The 11,881-nt window shown below is 52.0% G+C and overlaps 1 protein-coding gene across 2 annotated transcripts; it reads left to right on the top strand.

Annotated features, from left to right (window-relative positions):
• The first annotated feature begins 850 nt into the window (after positions 1–850).
• LOC135904927 (protein FAM234B) lies at positions 851–5,723 on the top strand. Of its 2 annotated transcripts, XM_065435930.2 has the most exons (6): positions 851–1,322; positions 3,234–3,422; positions 3,474–3,688; positions 3,745–4,747; positions 4,803–4,949; positions 5,005–5,723. In XM_065435930.2, exons 1-6 carry the CDS (start codon positions 1,199–1,201, stop codon positions 5,397–5,399), a joined length of 2,073 nt encoding a protein of 690 aa, XP_065292002.2. In that variant the 5' UTR covers positions 851–1,198; the 3' UTR covers positions 5,400–5,723. The 2 variants fall into 2 exon arrangements, with proteins under 2 accessions (XP_065292002.2, XP_070392934.1); XM_070536833.1 differs by lacking the exon at positions 851–1,322 and having other exon boundaries at positions 2,994–3,422.
• The last annotated feature ends 6,158 nt before the right edge of the window (positions 5,724–11,881 follow it).

Below are 11,881 nucleotides of genomic sequence, written 5' to 3'. Positions count from 1 at the left end.
TTACCTGAGGACATTAAAATATTTTATTTGTGTGCGATGTGTAACTTTCGTGTCTAGTGCATTCAGAGCGCTTAATATTTTCTGTTTTACAATATTTAGCCGGAGTGTTACTTTTTTGAGGATGTATGTTTGTGCACACCTTGTATCTGCTTCTTTTATATTTTGTACGCCGCCCCTATAACTAATCTCCTCCGGGCGATGAAATGATGTGAACACATAAATGAATAACGAAAAAAAAAATAAGTATGGATCACCCAGGAGCAAGCTAGCTTGCTGCCACCTTGCGCACGTCACGTGACAGATTCAGCCGGCGCCACGGAGGAAGGAAACTAAGGAGAGGCCCTGACGTCACTCTTTGTGAAGCAAAAGTGAAGCCGGAAGTTGGCGTTGCTCATGGCGATGCTCCGCCTTTTGTGCCACCCTCCTCTCTTGTTAACATCTTTCGCGAAACCACGCCGCGCTGCGCGTGGTTTGGCGCGCGGAGCGCTCGCGCTCGCGCAACATCCGGCAGAGGACGGTGCAGGTAACACAGCGCAACAAGACACGGTGACTAACGCAAACCCGCCCACACAGCACCTTTGCCACGGCACGAAACCTACCAGAGCAACACGTGTGAGCGCTCAAACAACGCCGCCATTGTGGCCCAAAAGGCGTGGCCATACAGCAAAAAAAATGAAAAAGCAGCAAAAAAATGAGAACCTACTACGTCATTTCCGCCACACTTTTCTCCTAGCGCGCGGAGGGGGTAGGGCCTCTCCTTAGTTTCCTTCCTCCGTGGCCGGCGCCCACTGTATCGACCGCGAGTGAACGCCACCTGGCGGAGAGCGCCGTTTGGAGAGAGCCGCCGGCCGACAGCGCAGCGCAGGACCAGAACGCGAATGTCGCCATACGACGCGGCACGGCGGCCGCGGTGGCCGAGCCTCGCTTTCGCGCTGCTGGCGCGGCGTAGCTGTTGGGCGCGCGGTTGCAGCCAGCTTTGCGGGTGCCTTCCTTCCGATGTCCGCCGCTCGTATTGGAGCGCGTCTGTGAAATCCGGAGACCATTGACTGCGACCGTTCTGTGTGTTCTCGTCGCGATCGACTTGACTGTCTGGAAGTGTAGGTGCGCGCTGGCGGGATCTGCCATCCCACTGAGGATACACTGACATCGTTCGACGCATGACTCCGTGAACGCCAGCCAGTCTGCCCGCCGACCGGCCATGTCGGACGAAGAACCGAGCCGTCCGCTGATGGCTCCACGCAAGGTGTGCGTGCGGGGACCGACTGTGCGGCGACGGCGCTGCGGTGCCGCCCTGTGGCTCCTGCTGGCCTGCGCCGCGCTCGGTAAAGCGGTTGTGCCGAATGTGGCTTCTCGAGACGTCCTGCACGGTGTCGACGGCCGGTCGCCATTAGGAAGCGTCCCATTTGGTTAGACAGGAGCAACGCTTGTAGGCTAGAGTGAACATAAATTGCCTTTCGTAAACGCCGGTCTTGAAATGCGGTTTTCTCTGTCAATGAGCCGTTGTCGCAACCGAAGCTCAAGCTTGACAAAAATGAGTTGCTAGGCTGGTTGGTTCATTATTTATTGCAATTAAGGAAAGCGCAAACTCCAAACGAGACGGAAACAAATTCAGACGCAGGACCCGCTTGGCTTACTTTAGGGGAAGCGTTCACGTGCGATAAGGCCACACACCCACCCTAAAGTAGGAGGCCTACGAATATGGGTTTTGAAGCGTAACATCATGCTGAAAGTCCGAGTGCCGATTCGAAAAAAAGGTTACCGCGCTAACCGTCGCTAGTGTGCCACATTGAAGTGGGTAGGCTTCTAGACATCGCTCGTGACTAACGCGGTGATGTGCAAAGTCATAACACAGCGTAATATTTCATAGCTAAATTTGTGTCCATCTTTCCACCCATTCTCTTAATTTTTGTCGAGACTGTTTCGTCGAACTCAGCTGCCCGGCACTCCGCTTGCATTTAGTGAATGGGCAATGCTGATGTTAGTTAACTGCACTTCACCCACTTTTGTGGGCAATAAAAGTATCATGACTATATTACCCCCTTCTTTGAATGGACGCCGAAGCCAAACTATCTCACACCCCTCTGGCGTGGAAAACCCATCTCTCGCAGAAAAGCGATGATTCAGCGCGAAGACTTAAAGCCGAACTATTTTTTTCTTGAGGACGTCCCTCTTAACGGAGACATCACGTCCGGTAATAGACATTTGATTAGCAGGAGGAAACGAGCAGTCTAGGCTCGTACGTACGCAATAAACTGTGCATGCAGTCATGATGACAAACCGAGAACGTCTCTCGCGCAAACATAATTTCCTATGTTGTGGAAAGAACGGGACTTGAAAATGTATTTCACTCCAAGTTTTGTTTCGAGCTCGTAAAGCAACGAAATATCCTTAATCAATCACGATTTCATAAAGCGCAAAACAAGGCACTTTGGACGCGAGATGATAATTGCTTGCATTTTTTAGCTTAATGGTTGAATCGGTGACCGATAAGCTAACGTAACAATAGCGCAGGTAAGTTAGCAGTGCATAGCTGAGGCTCTTATCACTGCTTGTGCATCTTGAGGGACTGTCAGTCATGTTCAGAAGAACCATTCGTTCCGAGAGGCACTGAGAACTGCAAGGATCCATTTTGAATGACATTGAAAACAATCCCATTTTGAATGACATTGAAAACAATCTTATCGACATATTACTCGCACATGACCACTGTTACAGTGGATTACCCAGTATGGAGGTGTTAAGAGCTATCTGTTTTTACGAGAGAAGCAAAATAATTACGTGAAATCGAGTGCCTCGTCATCAGAGGACGCACCGACTTGGCGTATTCGCTTCAGGGTATTCAGGTATTCGCTTCAGGATCGTCAGGATAAAATAAGGCCAAGTTTATCGAATGACTAGCACTAACATTTCGCTTGCGCTTTCTGTTGAAAGCGTTGCATCACTTGCGGATAATAATTCATCTAGAAAGCAAAAACAGTTTATTTAGCGTTTGCTCAGCATGCATGTGGTCCACGACCTTGACGGCAAAAGCATAAGGTGCTCAATAGCCGTACGGCCACCGGCTCAAAGATGTCGGAGCCCATGCGGCGGCGCTGGAAATGGTCCATACGTTTCCATAATTTGTGACGTCATAGCTGGCTCTATCCCTGAGTGGACAGAGTCGAGCAAGGAGGTTTTGGTGTCGACACTTGTTTTCACCGACGCCTTCCCACAACGAAAGCTGGCACTCGCAGGTGCCGTGGCGCTGGTGCTGCGCCACCACCGGCAACGCCGGCGGGCAGCGCGCTCCGACGGCTGCCGGCAGCTGCGCGTGCACGACGTGTGGCACAACACGATGCCAATGCTGACCACGGAGTCGGCCTTCCGCCACTTGGACGTCAACGGGGACGGCACGCTCGACGTGGTCTTCGGCTTCGGAACCGGTCAGTGCGCCGAGCTCGCCACGCGCCCGCGGTGACACACAACGCGCGCAGGCCTGGATGCGTACCGGTACCCGCGGGTGGCGTGCGACGTCTACCTGCCGGCGGCCGGCGGCCGGGGCTGCGGCGGAGGCCTGGCGGCGCTCGACGGCCGCTCGGGCCACGAGCTGTGGCGCCTCTACGTGGCCCACGAGTTGTTCGCGCTCAGTTGCCGGCTGGACCTGGACGCGGACGGCGTGTCGGACTGCGTCGCCGGAGGTCGCATGGCGGTACGGCGCGCGGCCCGGCCTCGAAGCGCGTTGGCGGCAGCGCTGTTCCTGCGCAGGGTCTCTACGCGGTAAGCGGACGCACGGGCGGTGTGCTCTGGGCGCTGTCGGGAGCGGACGAGGCCGTGGTCGAGCGTTCCAACATGTACACGGCGCAGCACATGCGCGACGTAGACGCCGACGGCACGCCCGACCTGTTGGTCGCCCACGGAGGAGACCCGCTGCGCGAGCCGGGCGCGCCTTCGGACCGGCTGGCGGGCCGCCTGCTCGTCGTCAGTGGGCGCTCGGGCAGGCTGCTCAGCTGGGCAATGGTGCCAGATGGCCGAGAGACGTACTACTCGCCGCAGTTGATGCTCTACCCGGACGGTACCGAGCTGGTGCTGTTCGGCACAGGCGGCGAGACGCACGGGGGCTCGCTGTGGAGCCTGCCGTTGCGCGAGCTGCTCGCCGGCCGTGCCCACGCGGCACGTGCAATCTACACGGACCCTAGCAAGGGTATCATGACCCCGCCGGCGCTGGTCGACATTAACGACGACGGCGTGGCGGACCTCGTCATGGCCGCCTTCAACTCGACCGCGTTCGCGCTGGACGGCCTGAGCTTTACGCGGCTCTGGTCACGCCGCTTTGCCCAGTCCGAGTCGTACAGCACACCGGCCGTGGGTTTCTTTGACGGCGACGGGACGCCCGACGTCATGGTCAGCTACCAGACGGGGCCGGGTTTCCCGCTGTACGTGGCCAGCCAGACGACCGTGCTGGACGGCCGCACAGGTCGGCCCCTGCTTCCGCGCCCCGTGCGCTCGGCGCTTGGAGCACAGGCGTCGCCGCTGGCCGTCAGCATGCCCGGCATGGGCCGCGACCTGTTCCTCTATTGGCTCTCGGACTGCCACCGCGGCCCGGCCGCCGACCACGATGACCGAGAGTTCGCGCTGGCCGCTGGCACCAGCGTGTACCTGCGCAGTCGCGCCGACTTCTGCCGGCTGCGCTTCGGATCGCGCCTCTACACACGGCTGTATGCCCTGTGGTCCGACGCCGGGCCCCCTGGTGCGCTCGTCTACGACTCCGGTGAGCACGGCCGGGCAGCCTGTCAGGCAGCTCCACTTACTGAGCACCCTCGCAGACGGCAAGCGGCCCCTCGAGTACGGCGGCCTGCCAAACTTCACGGCCATCGGAGCCCGCTTCCTGGAGCAGCACTCGGAGTACCGGCGCACCCGTCGCCACGTGGGGCCGCACGACGCGGGCGGGGTGCAGCGCACCATCTCGACCGGTACGGCGCCGATATCTCTCGATGCGGCGCAAGTGTTGAGCGCTCCACTGCGCAGGAACCCTGCTGCCGGGATCGGGGCCGCGCAGCGTCGACCTGGTATTCGCCACCTTCTGGTTTTGGCCGACGCGCGTGCGCGCCATGTCGGCGGAGGAGCGGCGCTGCCTGGAGCGGATGCGGGCGCACGAGGCGGCCCGCTTTCAAGCGGACAGCCCGCTTTACGGGCTCGACCACGACGCCTTCGAGCAGCTGGCCGTGGCCGAGTGTGGCCAGGGTGACGAGGACAACCAGCTGGCCTACGACCCGTTCGACCGGCGCATGGGCCAGATGACCGTGTACCGCGTGCGCCTGCAGTGCGTCTGTGACCGATGCGCCGGCCCGCTGCCTTTCCGGCACCAGAGGTGGCCTGCGTACATGGGAGCAGGCGCTGACTGCTATGCCAGGACGCCCTGAGACGCGCCCGTCCGGAACAGAGAGTCTTAGGTTATCGTGATACTCGAAGGGTTGAATGCCCTCAATTGACAAAGGACAACCTTCACACAAGTGCAAGCGTAATCAGTATTCGCTATTTTGTGAGTAGGCGCGTGCTACACGACATTCTGCAAAGCGCAAAAATACACTTACCATAAAGAGAAAAGTTTAAGCCGTATGCTTGAACTTTAATAAAAATAACAAGATAGAGAGAGAGAGAAAAGACCAAGTACAGAACCAACATGTCGACAGAATGAGTTGCACTTGTCGAGGCAGGACTCATAAATATATTTTTGAAATTTGTCATTTCGTATGGTCACGTCTTCAGCACTTAGCGCACTGGGCCCACGCTCGCTGATGAAAATCTGCTTGTGCGTATGCGCCACTGAACGCTACCAAGCTTCTCGCTGACGCCCGCTCAAATTATGCCACGTGTGCGGACTCGGATGGGCAAGTGTTCCCCTCACTCGGCATCAGGGGGCTCCAGTAGTGAAGCAAGTAGGGTGGCATCATTTTTGCTCACAAAGGACGTGACAGGATGGACAAACGTGCAACCAGGTCGCCAGATTGAGCAGGTGGCCCGTGGTGACCATTTGGTCACCCACAGCTGGAGTGGTGGGGTAAATGTGGGCTCGCTAAGGCTAGCCTATAGTAAACGGCACGACTTGTCCAGAAAAAGCCCACTGCAAGCAAGGGCTAGTTTCCGTCCACAAATGGCTAGCTCATTTGAGTTGAATGTATATTTTGCATAGGATATTTCTGTACAGATTCAGGGATGCGGCTAAATTATCTAAAACATAAAGCAATCAATGCCTTCGCTGACTGCAAGATTATTGTGAACGAATAAGAAACGACGACAATATTTCAATTCCTTGTTTCTTGCAACAATTACGCATCTAAATAATGTGTGTATTACTGATAATCTCGCCTAACATATGGTAAATGTCTAAACAATGTGCCAGGATGGGCCACTTGTAAACTAGACAACTAGATGTGATAATTGAGCGCTTGCATCAGAACCAACAAGCCACAAGCACTACTATCGAAAGCGTGCTTCGGGAGTGCGCTTCCACATGCTCGTGCTAGTAAAGAGACGGCCATTTGCAGACCTCACAAGGGTGATCAGCACTTTTGCCGGGGCTTCGTTTACTTCTGACAAACTTTTGAACAAGACAGAACAGGAAAGACGATTCGTCTTTATTTCTTCTTCTGAAATGTTCCGGTGGAAACGCTCGAAAGGTCTCGTACACGATATTTCTAAATTTCTATAGCCCGGGGTGTGTTCATAGTACTTAACTACAGTGGTAGTAAAAGGTTTTATGCGAAGAAAGCAAGAGTCAGCCTAGTCGACTGTCCGATTCGGCCACCCTGATTCGCTGGAGCTGTACGACTGAAGAGGATACGCGTGCCCCCAGCTTCCGGTTCCTCTCTGCAATGCCAGGTTGACGTAAAAGTGTTTTAGTTGCTCCTCACGCTTTATGTGAAATAGGCATGCGACTATAAGCAAGTGGACTGTTACGAAATAGCCACGTGCTTTCTATCATTGGGTTCCTTATGGGCCTGCTTTGCTTGTTAGTCTGTACATTCTTACAGAATGGCTAACAATGCATATTTAATTCCAAAGGCAATGCCACGTTTTGCTCGGTACCGTAAGGAAGTTAAGTTACTCCGCTGTAAGTGGTTTGGCAGGTATTGAACGCGGAAACGCGAGCTGAAATGTCGCACTGCGACGAAAACTAAGAAGGACAAAAACCATATATTTCATTATGAGGCAGCGAAAGCATGTCTGGACATATTCACCTATAACAGTTGGTTGTGATTTATTGTGGACATTCGAACGCTGACTTACGCATGTGCTGCTGAAATTTCTCATGATGCCGCCCTTTGTCCTGTGCGCATGCATAATCTTTGCACGCAGTTTTTGTGCCGCACGTGTGGAGCATCGCGCTAATGTTTGTTTGCTGTTTCACGTTATTTTACCGCATTAATTTTTCGCTTTATAGATCTCACGTACTTCATCTTTATCAAATCGTCGCCCATGTCGCTGCATCGTCAGCGGCAGCCATCGTTAAATGGACATTTTTGTCCCCTCTCGTTACGGGCTACTCTGAGCTGATACTGTCCCTATAGTTGACTGCCTATGCAGTACAGAAGCTTTTTTAACGTTACTTTATCGATGCGCTCTTTTCAGACCATCTCAATCATTCGAATAAGTAGTTAACCGCGTGTGTAATCGAACCGACCTCTACGGCTTCAATCCACCTCTCTGATACAGTGAAACGTCTGTTCGCTCTTTGGGTTGACGCTCTTTAATTAATATTTTTCGCCCTCAAACAAGCATATATGCAGCGGCCTGCGCGCCAGCGGTAACCACAAATACTTGCCGCATATAAAGCAGCGGCAGATATGACTGAATCTGGCATGCCATATGCCTCGCTTTGCCCTACTCCCTTCTAGCCAAGGTACGCGCCGTGAATGAAAGGTAAAACCTGCATCGGGGGCTGCTGCACCGAACAGGGTGGACGTGGGCAAGTGTCCAATTTGGCCTCTTCTTTTTTTCTTCTTTTTGATGAAGAAAATGAGCAACTCAAGGATGACGGTACCTGCGTTTATTCACAAGCCTATTTTTTTCGCCCTCATTTGACAGGAAACAAAGCCGCGTCGTCCTCCCTTTTCGCCACGCTGGAAAAATTAACTGCCTTCATCCTCCCCCTCCCCCTCCCCTCCCGCCTGCCACAAGAACGCAGCCGCGTTCGGTAGCGCGGGGAGGGGTCAATGCCTTCTGGTGCACCTTTGCTAGTGCCAGTCAGCACCGGCGGTATGACTTCACCGATTTGCAGCCGGCCGTTGGAAAGGCTTAGTTCTAGCGAAAAAACTAGCAAGGAAATGCTCGTTTGTTGTTGTCCTTTCGCCAGTGCTGTGGCCAGTGAAACCGAAGCAGCGGAATATTCACGCGTTTCTCTCAACGACAGCCATGAAGAATTACGAAGATGCCGTAAGTGAAGGCTAACTGGTCACCGTACACTCCCCAGCCATCGACTACGTTACCAGATCAGCCTGGAGAGATGACAACTCATTTTTTTTTTTTTACACGGGTTCGTACGCTTCTCTTGTAAGGGTTGCAGGGTACGTCTCGGATGGCGGCAAGCGCATCTCCAGCTTTTCTGGACACGTACCAACTAGCATCCCGAGCAGCAGCGGTGCTAAGCTAGCGCGTTTTCTATAGAGCGAGTGGGTTTTTCGCGAATAATTAAGAATCCAGGTTGATTATTGCAAAACGCAGGTGACAGACAGGCTTCGGAAGACAAGCCACACGAGACAAATGTGAATATTTTGTGGAAAGCAAGAATTTCGTTCCCGGAGTGGTTAAACATTCAGCAATGGAAGCATATGGAAACGATGAAAATTTCTGCATAATTTGAGGAACAACACGGTTGCTCTAATAAAACTACGGCTACTACCGTAAAAGCCACTAGAGCGTATGTATTCCGGAGACTTGGCTTTCGATCGATGCCTATCTCGAGTTTGTGCACATGGGATAACATTGTTCCGAACAGCGATGTTTGAAACGCCGTTGTGCCAATTCACATGGCGTCTTGATAAACCCAAGCGTATCATTGCGGAAAGAGGAAAGTGTATAATAGCTGCGTCTTACCAGTACTCACCTACGGGGTAGAAACCTGGAGGCTTACGAAAAGGGTTCTACTCAAATTGAGGACGACGCAACGAGCTATGGAAAGAAGAATGATAGGTGTAACGTTAAGGGATAAGAAAAGAGCAGATTGCGTGAGGGAACAAACGCGAGTTAATGATATCTTAGTTGAAATCAAGACAAAGAAATGGGCATGGGCAGGACATGTAATGAGGAGGGAAGATAACCGATGGTCATTAAGGGTTACGGACTGGATTCCAAGGGAAGGGGAGCGTAGCAGGGGGCGGCAGAAAGTTAGGTGGGCGGATGAGATTAAGAAGTTTGCAGGGACGGCATGGCCACAATTAGTACATGACCGGGGTTGTTGGAGAAGTATGGGAGAGGCCTTTGCCCTGCAGTGGGCGTAACCAGGGTGATGATGATGATGATGATGATCATTGCGGAATCATCGGTAGCTGCGGTTGACTTTAATTGCACGCCCCTGTCGTCCTGCGTCGTGCTGATAGCGGTTAAATACCGTGCTCCATGATATTTTTTTTAAAGTCACATAGGACTTAGTGCCACAGTCTCCCACCAGATGGCAGAAACACACAACTCAAGATTTTGTTTCGGTTTTGGTTTTTGAGTGGTGCTCTTCAAATATCATACTTTGTTTTTCCTTCCTCAAACGTAGCACTCTGTTGCTCATTTCTTAAGTGTTCGCTATAAAAATCAGATTTTATTTCTTGAACAACATAACTAAAAGCAACTGCACATCTTTGGCTTAGGTACAAAAAAAAAGACTGCTATGCCTTGCAGCACGGAGTGGATTTAAAACGCGAAATTTAATAGGTCCCAGAAAACAAGCAACATATAGTGATCGAATCTTGCTTTTAGAGGCCTCAACATTTGCGGCAGAGAAATCAAATAACAATCTAGGCTTTTTGAGTAGCAGAGGGGCGATGGGGTGCAGGCAAGGAACGTGCAGAAAGGACAAATCAGCGCTATGCATTGCTTTCTCTAAAAGACTCACTGGAGATCAAAGAGATATCGCCGTCTTATAGAAGGAAAATTATGCAGATCCCATGCAATGTGGCAATCGATGTAAGTGAAGCTTTCCGGGCTCGATGTTTTCATTGACGATAATAGCGGTGATGTTAGCGGCTAAAGTTTAATTTCTTCAACGTCTAGGCTAACATGAGAGTCGTGAGTTGATGTTAAGCGTTTACCTTATCCCCACCACTGCTGTTTGTGTAGCACACAGAACACACAGGGAGAGGTGTTTGCTTGAGGCGTTGCTGTGCGCCATATTTGATAACCTCTGAGAGGGTTGAACGTTGTCATTTCCTCACATGGCACATCGCATTGTGGCAGAAGTATTAAAGTTGAATTGGATTGTGGGGCGCTACGTGCCAAAACCACAATGGGATTATGAGGCACGCCGTAGGGGCGGGCCCTGGATTAATTTTGACACCGTGATGTCCTTTAACGTGTCCCAAAATCTAAGTGCACGTGCGTTTTCTATTTTGCCCCCGTCGAAGTGCGGCTTCCGCTATTGGGATCAAATACACGACCTCTAGCAATGCCATAGCCATGAAGCTGACGCGGCGGGCACAGAAGTGTTGACTTGCCTGTAGACCGCTTCCATAGTGTCTCCTGGACCCTGCGGTGCGATTTTTTTGATGCGGCTCTACTTCTGCATGTCCTGCATAAGTTGCCCGCATAACATATTTTCTTGGGGTTATTTTTTCAGAAACAGCAACAACGCACTGTACTGTACCTTGTAGCTTATACTGTGTCCCTGCAACCGCTGTGGTTTCCTTGCCTTCTCACGTCACCTCTCCCCCCTCTTGTGTGACAGCTGCCTCTTCTCATTCCTCTCATTCTCCTCTTCTCTACAGTTGTATCTGCCTCGCCTCTGGCCTTGCACGTTAGTAGAAAGGGAAGCGCTGCAGTTTGTGCAATGCTTCTGAGGGGAGTCACGGTTAATTACAGTTGTCAGGCGGCTCATATAGCGATGGCCAAGGAGCTCGATCCAGAGGGTATTGTGCACATTCAACGCGGTGGGGGGAAAACGAGTTTCTCCCGTCGCCTTTTCTCTATTACTCGCGCCAATTATCGCTCTGAACCAGCCCCGTCGCGATGTGCGCGACAGCGGCAGCCCACAGCAGCAGCAGCAGTGAGAAAGTCGAAGGGAGAGGGAAAGAAAGCTTCGCTTTAAAAAAAATTACTGTGCCTTGCAACTTAAATTATGTTTTATTGCTTTGAAGACCAACAGCATCAAAATTATGGGCAGCAAAAATAGACTTGTTTCAGAAAGCGTAGGCAAGAATAACCTTCGCGCAAAACGCTTGAAACACGAGGGGGTGCTAGATTAAGCTAGAAAAATAGAAGCTATCCATACCGAAACTGACATGAACGCCACTCGCTGTAATGACGCGGAATTCAAAACAATGAGAATAAGCTAACTCAATACATTGAGAATACGTTTGGGGCTTGCGTCATATCCGCTAACTACGGTGTGCAAGCGCCGTCTTCTTATGTGATACTTGCTGGGTTAAAAATAAAAAAAAGTCAAAATGAGACAATTACCAGCCCTGCGTCTGTGCCAAAATTGCTATGAGAGCATATACGCTACTAATTTATAGCCAACTTAGCCGAAGTGAAATTTCGTTCCAGCTGGACTTTATATGAGATACAGATACGGGTGGGCATGGCGGCACCACTAACATGCGGTGCACTAATCCTCTGGTCTTCATTGTGCAGCTCGCCCTTAGTCTGTGTTTTCATGGCGCCAAGAGCAGCATTGACCATTTCGGGATAGCCTTTGTCA

This window comes from Dermacentor albipictus, chromosome 4 (genome assembly GCF_038994185.2).
Source record: "Dermacentor albipictus isolate Rhodes 1998 colony chromosome 4, USDA_Dalb.pri_finalv2, whole genome shotgun sequence".
Taxonomy (NCBI): Eukaryota; Metazoa; Arthropoda; class Arachnida; order Ixodida; family Ixodidae; genus Dermacentor; species Dermacentor albipictus.
The sequence above is the reverse complement of the archived record's forward strand: the minus strand, read 5'-3'. Positions and strand labels throughout refer to the sequence as shown.

Excerpts from the sequence above, each read along its gene's own strand:
- LOC135904927 (XM_070536833.1), top strand. The coding sequence starts at position 2,999 with ATGCATGTGGTCCACGACCTTGACGGCAAAAGCATAAGGTGCTCAATA. Across the intron at positions 4,748-4,802 it reads TGCGCTCGTCTACGACTCCG|ACGGCAAGCGGCCCCTCGAG; the intron begins GTGAGCACGGCC and ends GCACCCTCGCAG. Across the intron at positions 4,950-5,004 it reads GCAGCGCACCATCTCGACCG|GAACCCTGCTGCCGGGATCG; the intron begins GTACGGCGCCGA and ends TCCACTGCGCAG.